Source organism: Cyanistes caeruleus, chromosome 26 (genome assembly GCF_971803275.1).
Source record: "Cyanistes caeruleus chromosome 26, bCyaCae1.hap1.1, whole genome shotgun sequence".
Lineage (NCBI taxonomy): Eukaryota > Metazoa > Chordata > Aves > Passeriformes > Paridae > Cyanistes > Cyanistes caeruleus.
In genome coordinates this window covers 3,189,933-3,206,598 of record NC_141726.1, presented here as the reverse complement: position 1 = coordinate 3,206,598, position 16,666 = coordinate 3,189,933, and the positions used below count along the sequence as shown (strand labels likewise).

Here is a 16,666-nt window from a genome sequence, read left to right as displayed (position 1 = left end):
GGGGAAAAAACCCCAAGACATGTATACAACTGAGTGAAATCCTATAAATTAATTCTAACTGACAAACCACCACACTCCAAAATTAAAACCATGTTTTATTGTAAAGTTGCACTTCAATCAGTACCATAATTCTTTATAACATACTGTACAATAAAATATTTTACACACAGCACACGGGGTGTGTGCTCAAGATGTTACAAAATTTACAGCTCAGACACTTCTCTGACAGCATCACCACCTCAAATATATGGCATCCAGTCTGAGAGCAGGACCCTGTGCTACCATTATCTGCTCTCCAACACATTCAACATGTGATCAGAAATATTAGGAATGCTGGACACTCTGGCTCAAGTTTTTTTTACACTTTAAAATAGCTGTGAATGACAGTTCCTTGTAAATTCCCTCATTCTAGAGCAACCTTTTCCTTACTGGCTGCTCAGCAATGGATGGTTTCTCTTAGATGAGTGCAGTTTTCATGAAAACAACAGAATGGATGGTTAAAGATAGCCTTAAGTTGGGCAAATCAAAGCAACCCCAGCAACTTCCCCCACCAATGCAAATAAAACCCCCTTTTCCTCACCCACACATTACTCACATTCTTCCCTCTCCACACATACATCCAGCTGCAAATTTAAGGACATCAACAGTACTAAAAACTTGGAAAGAAACCCTTCTCATATTGCCTCAGAAGAGGCTGGGACCTTTCCCACAAAGTAAACATTTCAAGGATAAATTAGAGCTTTTAAAAGGTGGAACTTAATAAATGCTCAACATTAAAGAAAATAAGACACTCAAGGGAGCCACAGCTAAAACTTTGTGCTGCAAGTGTAAATGAGTGTCTCCTGCCATGGCCAACACTGCTTCATTCTGTCCCAGAGCTGTAGAAATTCCTCCCTTATTGTGCTTTCAGCTACCTGAGGTATCTCCTCATCACACTAATGGCATTTCCAGCTGGAAGTGATACCTCTGCAGCAGCTGTGAAGACAGCCCACAGCAGTGGAAGTTTCTTTAATGCTTGGGAAAGACCAAATCAGCATTTCATTCCAAACCAGGAATGGATTTTGTGCTCCCATTTGCCACAGAGGACTGAGAAAACACAAAGCACAAAACCACAGCCTGGAAATTACTGGAACTTGTGAATGAGGTGGCACCCATTTGTTGCCCTGCCTGGTGATTTCTGGCAGATTAGCAAAATAAACTGCAGCTGGCAAAGAGGAGACACAAACTGCAGTTGGCTCCAAACAGAAATATTCAGCTCTCCAAGTACTGGAAAATGCTTCGGCTTTGACTGGTTTCCTCTGAGCTTTCTATCCTGGGCCGCTTTGCTGCTGATGTTATTGCTGCAGAAGGGCCTCTCTTCTTCACCTAAGGGCAGAGAAATACATTAGAATACACAACATGTCCAAAAAAAAAGTTTAAATTCTGAATTATGAGAGAAATATTTGGCACAAGAGCATATAGGGATATTTAAGACACCAGTGCTCTTAACTGCTTAGCAGATTTCAGTGCCTGTATATTCAAATAATCTTCAAAACTGGCAGCGCCTGCTACCCAAACCTTTACCTGAGGTTTTGATTTCTCCTTTGCCTCTTCATTCTTCTCTGGTGAAAGTGTATGAAAGACAAAATTCCTGGAATTTCGAGGGGCATTTGGATTAAGATCTGACATTGCTGCGAGCTTCTGAAGGACAGCTTTAGGTCTGTTCAAGAGTGACCCATTTTTTACCTGAAAGTCAAAGAGAAGCTGCATTAAACCACTCTCAGGATACAAGGCAGGTTGCTTAGTAAGTTACTCATTAGAGAAAATCTACTCTGTACTCACATGTTACAACACCACAAACCAGGAGTGCCCAGAATTCAGGGGCAGCTGACTTGGCTGTGTTGGGAAATGCCACTTTTCAGGACTGGTACCCACCTGGATGCCACTGGCAGGTCTGAAAGCTTCAAACGGGTTCCTGGGTAACAGAGTTGTGTCTTGTGCCACCACTGCTGGGCTGGCTGGCAGAGACAGAGACATGGGGGGAAGATCAGTTTGTGAACGTTCTTCTTTTTTTGTAACTCTAATAAAAATCAAGCTCACCTTTCTTCTGCAGGGACTTAGCAGTCACTTTTTTTGCCAGCTTCATGAATTCGCTGTTTCCACCAATTTCTTCCTCCTCCTCCTCCTCCTGCTCTTTATTTTTTTCCTTCTGTAGTGGAGTGAAGACAATTGAAAAATTGTGTATTACAAATGGACATTTCATTCAGTATTTTAAGTAATTATTTTCCTTATGTAAATTAATTTTTAGTTACTTTATATGTAAGAGGTTACTGCAATTTTTTAGACACTTCATCCTTGTTCTGTTAACAAACAGCATCACATTCAGCTGAGAAATCTGACTTAATACTGAAGCTTAACTTGAGGAATAAAAAATTTCACATCCAGCAATAATACAGAGACTGAGAAAGCCTTTCTAGCAGCTCATCAGTACCTGCTCACGAAGCCACTGCTCTCGCTCAAATCGCTCCTTTCTCCACTTCACTTCTGTCTCATCAAACTCTTCGTTCTCCTCCTCATTATCTGAATCTCCCTGAAACAAGTCCATCTGTGAAGCAAAATCTAGGCAACAAAATAAGATAGTCAGCTATCAATTTTGAAAATGCAGGCTACTAAAAAACAACAAAAGAGACCCCCAAAGACCCCAAACCAATCAAACAAACCACAAGGCAAAAAAATCCCCAACCAAACAAAAAACCCAGCATCATCCTCCCCTGATTTACTCCTGAAATACTTTATTGAGGACCACTAAGTGCTAGTTCACACACACACACACACACACGCGCTCTGTTTTTAAACTTTCCCCCCCTCTATTAACTCTAGATCATAGGTCACCTATGTTTTTCCATCTGAACCTCCTGGTCCTGCCCGGGCCATCACTGTGCAGGTCCCCATCCAGCAGATACCTCTCCTGGTACAGGCGGAGCTGGCGCTTGTCATCATCCAGCATCGCCTTCCTGCCAGCACAGGAGACAGGGACAGGTTAGTCCAGGTTCTGTCCCAAAGCCAAGGCCTCACTCAACCAAAGATCTACTGATAATGGCACTAACATGTGGAATTTCTGTATTTGGTTCTCTAATTCCGCTTCATTTGGGAGCTCCTCATCGATAATCTCTTCTTCATATTCATTCAGGTCTTCGCCATCATACTCATCCTCACTTCCCACATCGCTCCCTGACAGCTCTGCCTCCTCTTCCATGAAATCTTGCAGTTTCCTATGAAAAAAAAGTTGAAAGAGTTCAGTTTGGGAACACAGCAGCCATCACAGATCTTCTGAAAGCAAGATTTATCTTTTGACATAAAATGAACACATTTCCTAAGGAAATATTGTAATTTCTCATGTAATTTTTGGAAAGACCAAGCCGTGAGTTCTTGCACATTTACACACATGTACCACCCCAAATCACTGTCATCCACCAGATTCCAAAGATGACAGCAATAACTGTCAACTCTGTGTTTTACTTGCTAGAATAAATAAGATCTTCAGACATGAAGAATGACAATACTCTTGCATCCTTTTTTTGGTCAAAAAAAATTGCACTGCTTTTATTGTGGCTTTTTGATTTCCATCTATAATGAAAATTATAACAGAAATTATCTATAACCCACAAGCAACACAGTTAAATTCATGCAACATGATAACACCAAAGTAAAAAAAACAAACCATGTAAACACCTGCTGGAGAGGGAATAATTCCAAACTAAATTTCTGGTGCTATTAAGTCTATTCTCTCTATTAATTAAGATTTTAAAAAATAATTACAGTTTTTTCTTCGAGCCTGGTCTATGTCTTAGCAGTTCTTCATCACTCATTTCTGCTTCTTCAGCAGCACTATATTCACCTTTTTCATCCTGTCAAAGAGAAAGTTTTCAGAAATAAGGAATTTCTGAGAGTGGATTGTCCTGTAATGACAGATTTGTCTGTTCTTCAATTAACAAGACACTAAAACATCAGGCATATTTCAGAGGATTTGCATTTTTCTGTATCATTATATTAAAAAGATCTTTTAAATGATCCAAAATTTGCTCTGAAAAATGTTTCAGTAGCTTATTATGGAAGTTGTGGTACTTTGCATTGATGAATACATTAAAAACCTAGGAAGATAAATGGAATTATCCATTTTATCCAGCAGCTGCCTGGCTCTCATCAGTTCACACCTCTTCACTTGCAAAGGCCTCATCATCTGTTAAAAGCTGAAAACCACCAAGTTCTTCTTGTTCCTCCTCTTCTTCCTCTTCCCTAGGGAAAACATAAATGAGAGAAAGGCATTTTCATTTTACCTCCAGGAAATTAAGGCAAAATTTCAACACCCACCTCAGCTGCTATCAGGCAATTCCCTGTGAGTGCTCAGAGCTACAATCTGCCAGCAGCATTTAGCTCTTAATGCTCCAAATCCCCATTAGAGTTGATGTTTTAAGACTTCGGGTCTTCATTTGCAGAAACCATGGGACAATCATTAATTTCCAATTTTTTTTCCCCTCTCAAATTCCCCCTTGAATCCCCTTAACATTCCCAGTTATTAAGCCTCACTTATCCTTTTGTCAGGCAGCCATACACTTTCCACTTTAATCTATAAAAAACTCCAAGTATCCAACTTTACATTTGGTTACAGCAGTTTGGCAACAGCCCACAAGAGACTCCAAAAGTCTCACTTTTAAACACCTTTTCTCAGTTTAATGAAAGTTCTTCACTGTTTCTTTCACTATCAGTGAAAGACAAAGAATTTCCCTTCACAATTGCTGTGAGAAACAGCTTATGCTGCCAATTAGAGTGTAGTTGCTGAGCAATTTGCAATATTCCTCCCCTTCACCTCCAAAACAAAGCACACTTTCACTGATAGCAAATTAATGTTTAACAAGAAAACACTTCTAAGAATGAAAGAAGACAGTTACCAGAATTAACTTCTATAAATTTTAGGAGAGCAATGCTAACCTGTCTGTGGGAAAGGAGCCTGAACAGAGCTCCAGAGCTTCTGCCATTGGATCTTCTATGTCACTGTCTTTTTCTGCCTTGGAAGACACTGAAGAAGCCCATGGTGGAGAACCTGCTACAGAAAGCAGTAAGATGGCAACTTATTTCTGCTCTTAAAGAGTCAGAGAACACACTAGAAATAAAACCGCATATGCTGCCAATAAGACGAAATTCCACATGTGGCACCAATGCCCAGACCTGAAGTTACCTCAGAGAAAAATTTCTAAATCAAGTAACCAGCAAAGCTGAACAGAGAATTCAGGACATACTCTGAGACATGAATTTTCCTGAACAAAGATTGAGTAGTTCCTCCATGTTCTGCTTTTTGGTGTTGCTGGCGTTTGGCACATGCTCAGCTTGGCTGCTGAACTGTCCAGAACACAGGTCCAGTAACTCATCCATGTTGGCATCCATGGCATTCTCATCCATGCTAGCCAGTGGCAGCTGAGGCTTTGAGGACTGGTATTTATTCCTGTGCTGCCCAACATTCAAGAACCTGAAAGAAAGGCTGTAATTAGAAAAATCTTGCTGTGGTCTGCACATCCTATGCACAAAACACCATCCTTTACACCCATCACTCACCCATCTGCATCAAGCAGCTGGCTTTGAGTGTCATCTTCCACAGAAAATTGAAACCTTGACTCCCCAGCCCCTGGAAATAAACTCTTGGGCTCAGGAGAGGCATTATACAGGTCCTGGGAATCTTCTATGGGAAGAGAAGGCTCAGAGGTCTTTCCTGAGCTCTAGTCAAGGGAATACAAAAATATATGTTATTTAGCAACCCTAAATTTAAATGCAAAGGGCATTGGAACAGACTTCCCAGAGAAGCTGTTGCTGCCCCATCCCTGAAAGTGTTCCTAGCCAGGCTGGACAGGGCTTGGAGCACTCTGGGACAGTGGAAGGTGTCCCTGCCCATATCAGGGGATAGGGTGAGAAGAGCTTTGAGATTCCTTTTAACCCAAACCATGCAGTAGTCAAATTATGTCCATGCTGCTTCAATACACATGAGTTCAATATCAGATGTTGTGCAGCCCATGTAAGCATTCATAAAAGCCATATTTATGATGCACATATTTTATATATAAAATCCAGATTATAGCATCTTTTCTGTGGTGCTATAGAATATAAGTTTTATAATGTCATTTTTATCCATTCCAATGTGTACACAAACCCAAGGGGCAGTTTGTTCTTCTGAAATCTTACTGATACAAAGGCATTTGTCTGATTTGATTCTATTAATAGATCTGACCATCAGGATAAAATATACTTATTTACTTTCCACTGTGTTAGTATAAGACCTGACCAGGACTGAGAATCTCACCTTGGAAGTAGAGCTGATAAAACTTGTTTTGAAGAAACCTGGGGAGGGTGACCTCAACCCCCCTGCTGCAGGTAAGAAGCTCCCTCCTCTAGAGGCCTGTTTGTTACAGGGCTGGTAGGATGGGATCATGGAGCCAATGAACTCAAAGCTGCTGTTGTGGCTGTTCTCCTTTGCCAGTGTTGGTAGAGAAAATGAATCATCATCCTCTGGATATGAAAAAAAAAAACAGTGCTTAATTTTTTTTGTGTGTGTGTAATCCAGTAAAACTTGATATAAATTTTTGCAACACCTTGCTGAAAGTCCATTTTGTGGTCATGTTGGACTTCCTTCTTCTTACAAGAGGCATATTACACTTTTTTACTTCTCTTATTGATTTCTAACATTTCATATTTCTTCCAGTATTATTCTGAACATTTTTCCCTCTAGTTTTTTCAAGCCCACCCATTTTTTCATCAATTTAAACTTGGAAAAATATATACAGGTGACGAAATAACAGGAATACTGAATACTAATCTTTAATAGAAACTTTTACATGTAGTAGGTTAAAAAAAAAAAAAAAAAAGCAATTATCTAGAATAATAATTCTACCTTACCTAACTTGGTAGGTCGTTTGTCTACAGTTTCTTCCATTTCCAGTTTTTCATCAGGAAGAGAATATCTGCAATTCATAAAAGGTATTTGCTAATAAATTTAGAATGAACTGCAAAAAAAACCAAGGTAACACAAAAATATTTATAAAAAGCACTTTAAATAAAAAAATCTACACATGCTGATCAAATTTAAAATTTTTCAGTCACCATTTTTAAGGCTTGGATTACCCCATTTTTGAGGAGCTGTCCTTAAAAAGCATCAATGTAGACTCTGTTGAAGGATGTTTCAGAACAGAATCACCATGTTCAGATTTCTCCAGCTTTTCTCCATCAATTGATTCTTTGTCAGTTTCTTTATCACCATCTTCAATGTGTTTCTCTTCTGTATCTTCATTATCTTCCTCTGCTTCATCAAGCAGAAATTCTGAATTCTAAGAAACATCCCCAAACACAGCACAGATATAATGCTTATTATCATGGCAAACCCTACTCCAGATGAGGCATGCAACCTTTTTGGCCCAGCCAGAAATGAGCCAAGGATTTATAAAAAGAGGAAGTGGCATCAAAATTTTTTAAACATTTCTATTTGGTTTTAATAGTGTTAAGATGAATAAACAAAAAACTCATGAATTCAAGGTTAGACAATCCAAACCCTGAACAGGGCAGCTATAGCAATTTTTTAGCTTTTAGGAAGAATTCTTAGCAATTTCCCCAATTAGTAGTGTACAAAAGTCCCATTCCACTGGGGAGAAGCAGCAGAACGGAGAAGCTGATGAGGTGGAAAAATGTTGCATACAGACCTCATGATCACCTTCTTCTTCCTCCTCAGACTCATCTGTCATCTCTTCCTCCTCTTCCTCCTCTTCCTCCAGCATTTCCTCATTGTCCAGCTTAAATAGCGCTTGTCGCTTCTGGCGCTCCTCAGTCCTGCGGAGCTTCATGGCCTCCTGGAGCTTGGCCTTCAGGGCCCGGAGCTTTTCACCTGCACAGGAAAAGATTCAGGGAAGGATTTGGGTTGGAAAAGACCTTAAAGTTTACCTAGTTCCACCACCATCCACTAGACCAGGTTGCTCCAAGCTCCATCCAACCTGGGCTCGGACACTTCCAGAGATGGGGACAGCATCTCATGGAAGCATGAAAAATCTAAGGAACCAATCACCAAGATCTGACTGAGGCTGTCCTACACAGGCCACTGCTATTTAAGTGGTCTACCAAGAATTTTTTAATTAAAACAAGGCTATCTATTAGGGGGAACATACACAGTAATCTTACAGATGAAGATCCCTTCACCTGTATTTTGTAGGACAGCACTGGGAAACAGAGCACGAGACAGGAAAACAAAGACAAGTGTTTTCCAACTCAATCCTCATCTCTTCTTCTCCCCCACCAACCTGGCTTTGTGTGGACTGTTTCCTGCAGGCTGTCTGCAGCCAAAACTGCTGGCACTACGTCTGCTCTCAGTTCTTCTTTCCCATCAGATGTCGTCTCCTTACGGATAATGTTCATGGTTATGGCCCGTTCAGCTTTGGATTTCAGTGTCTGGAGAGTGTGCTTCAAGAAACGTGCTTTCAGGGCTTCTAGTTCTTTAAATACATATTAATTAAATCAGTGTAAAAGTATTGATTGTTAGAAACTGCAGTAAGAGTATGTCTTGAGCTTTTTTTGCTCCCAAAGTTTCGTTTAAAGCCAAGTTTAAAAAGGAGTAAGTTTAAAATCTAGTTTAAAAGCTAAATCTTGAATACTAAAATATTTGCAAAACCATTTTATTTGACAAATAATAAACCAACACAGCATATATTTGCTGTAGCTTGTATTTAATTTGCTTTAGGCAATATTAAGTTATCTTGCCATTGACTACCATTTGTCCACAAGATCTCAATTCAATTCCAGCCCAGCCTCCCAGCCATCAGGCAATTCTAAATTTCTGTTAACATGTCTCAAAAAGAATCCACACTAGTAAGTGGATGTGCCTGACTGTTCTATCACCTAACCATTTTTGAATTTTCCAGCCAAGCTCAGATCAACACTGCTTTGGACTACAACACAAGTAATACCTTTATTTGAATCAGCTTCATCAAGGTTTATGAAGGATTCATTGTCAGAGCAGATTCTCGGCTGGATGGACAGATCTATTCCCAGTTCACGAAGTTTATCCAGCTTGGATTTCCTCACTTTTTCAGGCTGTGCCACCAGTCCAGGCTCCCCTTGTTGACTGTTTGTTTCACCTTGTACATCTGGTGCTGCTTCCTCTCTTTTCATGAGAGCATCTCCAGATGCTGAAGGAATTTCACTCTCCTTTTGCTCATCACAGTCAGTGCTCAGGCATCTGGAGAGCTGCTGTTCCCCTGTGTTATCACCAGTTACAGTCCCTGTAACTGCATGAGAATCCTCCCTGTCCTGCCTGGGCTGCTCAGCACAGTCCTCTGGCAAATTCCTCCCTTCAGCAGCAAGAGGTTCAGTCACAGAATCATCAACATCTCTGCCCAAGCTCATTTCTGGTTCAGTAGCTGCTGACTGATCACCTTCCATTGGCCCGTCTTCGCAATCATTGCTTAAGTTCCCAATGGCTGCAGATTCCTCATTTAGGGGCAGCTGGTATTTAGAGGACCTAACAAAGGCAGAAAGAAACGTACCAACCATGGTTAGTGCGAAAGGGAAATAAGGCTGAGGACAAGCTGAGGGTTAAAAAACATTTTCTAATTATTGTCATTAATGTGTAGGATGAGGTGAAGGACGGAAATCTGGAAAACTTCATTGTGATAACTTAAGGAAGTGTAAAAGCTTTGTACTGGTTACAGCATCACAGTAAAATGCCTTCATTTTGTGACTAATGTAGCTTCAGTATTTTACTACACATTACTCAGAGAAAAAACAGCCCAAGTAAATATATTGGTGTTCAGCCTAAATCTCATTAAAGTAACTCTGCATCAGCAAGTTCCTTCATATGAGTTACTCCTGCCCCTGATCACTTCAATAGTATGACTCTGTCAGGATAGCAGCTCTGCCTAATGTTAGCAATGACATTCTTCTAATTTCCTACTTTTATGGATTTAAAGGAGCCCAAGAAAATATGGTTAACCTCAAAATAAAAGCTAGAGATGCCTAAACTGTATGAAAAAATTGGATGAGGAAGGTTTAAATCCTTACTTCAGCAGGGCCATGGCATTTCCTTGACATGCTGGTCGAGGTCTGTACTTGAAGAAGTCATGAACGGTTTTGGCCTCAGGCACATGGTACGGGAGAGACACAGACGATTCTGCCAGGGAAAGATGGTGAGAGAAGATTTAAAACATCATCTGAGCCCTTTATTTGATAACAAGCATTTTTATCTTCATTAGTTACAAAAATACCTTTAACAGGTCCTTCAATAAAAATGGTCTTGCACCCTTCAACCCTCAGTAAGTCATGTTAGATCAAAGAAGGCTCTAACCTTCTGAGTAAATTCTTTTAATTTCTCCTCTGAATCTCTGAACAGTTTATATCCCTTTACATATAAAGAATTCAAGTTTTACCTCTAAGAAGTCGTTGTGTTTCACTGTGTAGTTGTTTAATGGCTTCTTTACTTAACTTTGCTGCTTTCCGCTCCTTAAGGGGAGAAAAGAAAGGCTTCTGAAGTCAGGAAACAAAACATGGGGCTCTTTCTCTACTTCTTAAATAGCTTATTTTTCCCTTTCAAACAGAAAAGAGTCAGAATAAAACATCCAGTTAAAAAAAACAACAAACTAAAACCACACTGTGCATACAAAAACATGTTAGTCATGACATGCAACAATACAGAGCTTTAAAAAAATATGAAGATTTCACCTTCCTTTTTGGTTCCTTTAATACAGGCTCCTCATTCTCCTCATCAAATACATGTTTGTAGCCTTCACCATCTGGAAAATGTTCTTTGTTCTATGGGGCATAAAAAGAAATTAAACTATTTCTGTCAATATACTGGCACTATCAAGGGCAAAAACATCACAAATAACTGTATAGAATGATCACTGGTCAGCAAAGCCAGCAAGTGTACTCATAAATCAGCACACACCCCACACAAGGGCAGAATCCAGAGCTCCTACTCCAGCATTATCTTTTTAATTTGCCAGGAGAATATTCTTCCATCTTTAAAAACAAAAACCAGAAGGCTCTCCTCTCTTCTGCCACAGCAGTACAACTTCACCACGGCCAAAGAGTTTTAGAACCTGCTCAGGTACAAATTCCTACCAAATCAAATAATCATGGAATGATTTGGGTTACAAAAGACCTTAAAGATCATCCCATTCCACCCTCTGCCATGGGCAGGGATATCTTCCACTATCCCGGGTTGCTCCAAGCCCCATCCAACCTGGCCTTGGACACTTCCAGGGATGTGGCAGCCACAGCTTCTCTAGGCACCCTGTGCGGGGTTCTCCTCACCCTCAAAGAGAACAATTTCTTGCCAATATCTTACCTTAACTTATTCTCTATTACTTTGAGAGTACATTAATTTTGTATCATAGTCAACTGTTACCTTGTATTGTTTTATTTTGTTTTTCACAGCTGCTCGTATAGATTCTAGGGACTCTTCATCCTCAGGGGGCTGATCATTCTCCTCTTCCAAGCCATTATCAAAGAGTTCCTTGTCATCCAGAAGACATCCACTATCATTGAAGGGAAATCTCTCACCATCCACCTGTTTCCAGGAGAATAAATTATTTGTGTGATTCCTTTCAGAAGGTCCCTTTGGTTCTTTGACATTAATTTAAAATGGCATTCAATCATCAGGCATTACATTTTGTACTACCTTAAACTGCAAATTAAATGCAATTTAATTGACATGAATCTGCAGACTTTGCAGTTTAGACTTGTATGGTGTAACATAAATCCCTGTGGATCCCAAACCTGCTGCAGGAATGTGGACACAAAACTGAAGCTTTGGAACAGAATAACCACAAGCAATAATAAATTGAACTTAGTCGAGAAATTATCTGAGGTTTTCTGCCAAAATACTGACCTCAGCCACAGGCTTCTTTGTTTTTCTCAGCTGTTTAATGGACTCCATTATTTTCTCCTTCTTCCTTCTTCTCAATTTTGCTACAGTTTCTTTTGCTGGCTCCTCTTCAACACTGTGTTTATGTTTATGTTTTCTGTACTTTTTCCCAGATTTTAGGGGTCTCTCCTCTTCCAGCTCACCCTCAAGCAAGCCAGATGTCCTGCCTCTTTCAAGGTTTTCAATTTGCAACTGGTCACCAGTGTCACTGTCATCACTGTCCAGTACAGCTGGGTGGACCCGATGGGATTTCTTATTCTTTTCAGCACCAACATTCTCCTTGTCTCCACCCAAATTATCTTCCTGCACAGATGAGCCTCCATCCTCCCCCTCTTCACACTCACTGTCCTGAAGCACCTTTTGGAATTTTGCTTTTTTATGCACAAAAATTTCTTCTTCAGAATCTGGCAAAACACAAAAATGTAAAAAAGGAAAGTGCCACAAGTTAATTAACAAACAACCAAATCTACATCCATTAAATTTGACATATATCACCATTTACAGCAAATAAGCTTGAACTCAACTTTTCAAAATCCCCAGAGAACAGTATTTAATTAACCCAAATTGATGTTAAAGGTTTTTAAACTTAAAAAAAAAGGCAAAGCTGAAATCCCTTCACTGGAAGTGTCTTGCCTTGAAATAGTAATAAAAATCACACTACACAGATGAAACAAAACAAGAAAGAAAGTGAATAACTAATTTAGACACATCCCACTCAGTCTTTTTCTTTCTGTAACTCAAAAAACACTCTTCAGAGGTTTAAAGATGCTTGCCCACATTCTGAGCAACAACAAGAGTTTGGATTCCAACAGGTCAAACAGTGACAACCTCCTAAAAGGTATTTATGAAACAAAACATGCAGTGTTGAAGAAAAACAATTCATGGAAATGTTACAGACTTCTGTCCTCAAAGGATGCTGTGCCCTTGCCAAGGGGAGCTGGGGAGGCCATCTCACAGCTGCCCTGGCCGCTGTCAGAGTCACTCTCCAGGGGTTTCTGCAATTCTGGGTTCAAATCCACCAGTGGAAGCTACAAAGCAAAATACAGTTTTTCTTAATGTGGAAAATATTGTTTATGTAGTCCTGAGTGCTTGCATCCAAATTCATTCCAAAACCTTGGCTAAGCCCTCACACACAATTAAATCCACATGCAGTCTCTTTACAGCCTAACTATCAATGTTGATATTTACATATTTAGTAATATTATTACTATTGATATTTACCATATTTATCAAGACAAATGGTTATTCACATATAGGGTAATATATGTGCTAGCTTGCAGAGCAAAAAACCAAAACTGACATTGACTGATATGACTGTATTCAGACTGAACGACTTTACTCGTTATTTTATTACTCATTTATTTTTATTCAGACCCGTCACCGCGCGCCTAGCAGCCCTCCCGGCATGCACCGCGCCCGCGAACACCGGCTGAGCGCAGCCTTCCCAGCGTGCCCTGCGGCCGGCAGGGAGGGCGCGGGGCATGCTGGGAGCTGTAGTCTGCCAAGAAGGGCGAGGCCGGTGACGGCGCGGGACCGCCCGCGATCAAGGGCGGCGGGTAGGGGCGGCTGGTGGCTACTGACACCGCCACCGGCACTGCTACCGGAAAGGGCACCCTACCGGAACGGTTACTGGAACCACCACCTCCCTCGCTGTCCCTCTCGGGCCTTCCACCTCGCCACAGCCTGAGGAACGGCAAGGCCGCAGGCAGCCACCAGCTGCCTCCGCCGTCAGCAGCCGGCCGACCATGCCGAAGGGAGAGGAACGGCAGGACTCACCTCAACGGGACCCTCCGCTGTTGCTGTTACTGTTACCGCCGCCATGGCCCACCCGCGCTCCCGCCGCCCGGGGACCGCTTCGAGCCTTCGCGCGCTGCCGTGACCCCGCCCCGCCCCGGGACCACCCAATGGCTACCCAGAACAGCCCCATGAGCCCCTCCCCTTCCCGCCTTGTTGGGCGGGCTTCCTTGAGGCCCCGCCTCCTCCGCATGGACCAATCGTGGCTCCTGCCAGTGTACACTATTGCGCCGCCTGGAGGTGGGGACGCTCCTCGCGCCCGGCCTGAGGCGGGCGTGTGCGGGGCCGTGAGGGAACGTGAGGAACCGTGAAGGGACATGAGGGACCGAGACGGGACGAAAAGGGATGAAAAGGGATGAGGAATGCCGAGAGGGACGTGAGGGCTGAGACAGAACGAGAGGGGACGTAGGGGGATGTGGGGGACTGAGAGGAATCGTGAGGGCATGAGAGGTGACTTGAGGGGCCAAGAGCGTTTGTGAGGGACCGGGAGGGGACGTGAGGAACCGTGAAGGAACATGAGGGACCGTGAGGGGCCGAGACGGGACGAAAAGGGATGTGAGGGACCGAGAGGAATCGTGAGGGCACGAGAGGTGACTTGAGGGATCAAGAGCGTTTGTGAGGGACCGGGAGGGGACGTGAGAAAAAGTGAGGGGCTGGGAGGGACCGTGAAGGTCCCCGGGATTTTCAGCTCTGCCAGTTATCGACATTGTGGGGACGGGGCTGTGCTGCAAAATATTTCACGTTGTTTTATGGGTTAAACAGAGTATGTTTCATTTTGATCTTCGGGTTATGGTACATGTCGTGTCTCCGGGTGACCGTGTGGGTGAGAGCACACGAGTCGAGCTCATAGATATTAGATACATACAGCTGTTACTGTCAGCAGTGCCCTATTTACAGAATAAAATACATGCATTTTCCATTGCCTGCTGTACAGACATACTCTGAGCCAACCCACTCATGTTAGGTGAATGAAGGCTCAAACCTTTTGGGTAAATTCTTTCACTTTCTTTCAGTTTATCTCTTAAATTTCTGAATATTCCCTCTACATATAGAGGATTTAAGTTTTACCTCTCATAAGTCATCAAGTCTCATTATGTAGGTTTAACGACTTCTTTACTACCTTGCTGCTTAATGCTCCTTAAGGGAAGAAAAGAAAGGCTTCTGAAGCCAGAAAAATTTACTGAAATCACATAAGTCAATGAAGAACTACTCAACAGATGCAAATAACTTCATACTTCACAGATTTCACAGAATATTCTAAGTTGGAAGGGGCCCACAAGGATCATCAAGTCCAGCTGGAAGGTGAATGGCCCGTACAGGGGCCATTCTAGTACAGAGTCAATCCAAGTGTGAAAATATTCTACCTTATCCATTTTTGCTACTTTGAGTTCTGTAGTTATCTTGTGAGTAGCTGGAGGGAGAGCCCTGAGCTGGGGTGAGTGTCAAAGACCCCGTTCTGATCTACAATTGGGAACATACTGTTACATTTCCTTCCAAGTCAACCAGTGGGAGTCGGCTATCACTGAAGGCAAGCCTATGGGAAAAAAAAAAAAAAAAAGGTGTTTTGGGGTGTTCCGTCAGTTTTGGGGGTGTTTGCTACCAGCTATAGTTTTGTCAGGGACAAGGAGCAGATGGATTGTTCTACCATGGCAGTTCACATAGAGCCAACAAACCTGAAAACAGAGGAAATGAGAAAAGCAAATGTCCATGAAAACCACCACAGTTACCACAGTTCTGCTTTTCTCTAGCTGCTGCAGGAGCTACAGTGATTAATTGAATACTTAGTATTTAGTAATGGGGGACAGATGCTGGCTCTGCACAAGCACCTCCCTAGGGCTGTGCTCTCATTGCTGCATCAGGATGAGAGTCAGAGTCAGCTGACAAGAAAAAGGTGGCAAAAAGATTGGCCTTATTGTATAATTTCTGATCCTGGGTTGTTACTCATACCTGGCACACAGAGGCAGCCATGGAACAGGTAAAATGTTTGCCACTAAGAATATTCCAAATGTAAGACAGATTTTTAGCACTGGATCAAGCCCCATATTACGATATTTATATTATAAAAGTTAATTTAGGAATCTGTGTTTTGCTAAACAACTGCTTCCTCAACTTGTAGCAGATGATGTGTTTAGAAGGAAATCCTCAGAACCAATCCAGTCATAACTCTGATCTGTCATTCCCAAATTCAGTCTTGCCCCTGGAAATGTGGCTCTTCTCAATGTAAGAGTGGGTTAACAGAGAAGTAGGTTTCTGACTGCTGTAGCAGTTGGGATGTGTCAATATGTCGGTAATATTTATCAAGTTAATTTAATTTATAATGCAGCGAGTAAAGGCTTTAGTTATCACACTCAACATCTTACAGGACTGAGCCTTTGTGTGTTGCAGATTTCTTGAGTCAGAGATTGTATCTTTGGTGTTTTGTTGTTTTTAAAGTACTATTTTTGTAGACCTACATATGTGTTTTTTATACATAGATATGCTGAATAATAGCATGGAAATGTTGCCAGACACTGTGGACTTTGTTACTGGTCTGGTAAAACTGTTTTTTTCCTCAGGTGTTCATCAGCTGCTGTCAGGAAATTATGAGAGAATCTCAGATCTATGTGAGAATCCCAGATTTCATTTCATTTAAAAATAGATTTTGATGTTTCAACTAGAAAAAATATCAGCCCCACAGGTTAAAAAAGGCAAATAAAGTGGACTCAGCATTTATTATTTATAAAATGTTTTGACTTCTGATTGTGTGGTGAGTCAGCAGAGAGCTGTTGGTTAAACAGAACCCAGGGGGTACACAAGGGAGCAACTCGCTAAAATAGCATAAACTGCTTTAAAAAGTCCCTAGGCTCTTTATTTAATGGCACATGGATGGAAGTGTTGTCTCTTTAACAGAGGATAAATTTATTGTCTGTGAATATAGGAGGACGTGGCCATGGCAAGGTTCAC

At 41.6% G+C, this 16,666-nt stretch overlaps 2 protein-coding genes across 7 annotated transcripts in view; one reads left to right on the top strand and one right to left on the bottom strand.

Moving 5' to 3' along the window:
- Window positions 1-75: 75 nt before the first annotated feature.
- Window positions 76-13,959, bottom strand: CLSPN (claspin). 2 transcript variants are annotated; one of them, XM_023940983.2, is made up of 25 exons: window positions 13,706-13,959; window positions 12,828-12,957; window positions 11,894-12,333; window positions 11,411-11,572; window positions 10,723-10,812; window positions 10,431-10,503; window positions 10,066-10,174; window positions 8,973-9,526; window positions 8,310-8,501; window positions 7,719-7,900; window positions 7,147-7,349; window positions 6,922-6,986; window positions 6,329-6,534; window positions 5,590-5,750; window positions 5,277-5,503; window positions 4,969-5,083; window positions 4,194-4,275; window positions 3,799-3,887; window positions 3,087-3,251; window positions 2,872-2,993; window positions 2,471-2,598; window positions 2,080-2,188; window positions 1,915-1,997; window positions 1,564-1,725; window positions 76-1,365 (listed from the first exon to the last, which is right to left on the bottom strand). In XM_023940983.2, the coding sequence occupies exons 1-25, from the start codon at window positions 13,748-13,750 to the stop codon at window positions 1,252-1,254; spliced, it is 4,008 nt and encodes a 1,335-aa protein (XP_023796751.2). In that variant the 5' UTR covers window positions 13,751-13,959; the 3' UTR covers window positions 76-1,251. The 2 variants fall into 2 exon arrangements, with proteins under 2 accessions (XP_023796751.2, XP_023796752.2); XM_023940984.2 differs by having other exon boundaries at window positions 4,969-5,080; window positions 13,706-13,942.
- AGO4 (argonaute RISC component 4) overlaps window positions 13,459-16,666 on the top strand; it is a 19,921-nt gene continuing 16,713 nt past the window's right edge. The window contains exon 1 of one of the 5 annotated variants that reach the window (XM_086863471.1): window positions 13,459-13,963. In XM_086863471.1, the coding sequence (XP_086719597.1) occupies window positions 13,675-13,963 (289 nt within the window). In that variant the 5' untranslated portion in view covers window positions 13,459-13,674. Of the gene's footprint in view, window positions 14,100-16,666 lie in introns of all 5 variants that reach the window. The other 4 variants (XR_015279352.1, XM_086863472.1, XM_086863474.1 and 1 more) reach the window with 4 other exon arrangements.

What these genes read in the sequence shown, in the direction of transcription:
- CLSPN (XM_023940983.2), bottom strand. Translation starts at nt 13,750, where the DNA reads ATGGCGGCGGTAACAGTAACAGCAACAGCGGAGGGTCCCGTTGAG. An exon ending in AGCAGTGGCTTCGTGAGCAG is followed by an intron (nt 2,189 to 2,470) that starts GTACTGATGAGC and finishes ACTCCACTACAG; the next exon opens with AAGGAAAAAAATAAAGAGCA. An exon ending in AGGAGAAATCAAAACCTCAG is followed by an intron (nt 1,366 to 1,563) that starts GTAAAGGTTTGG and finishes CTCTGCCCTTAG; the next exon opens with GTGAAGAAGAGAGGCCCTTC.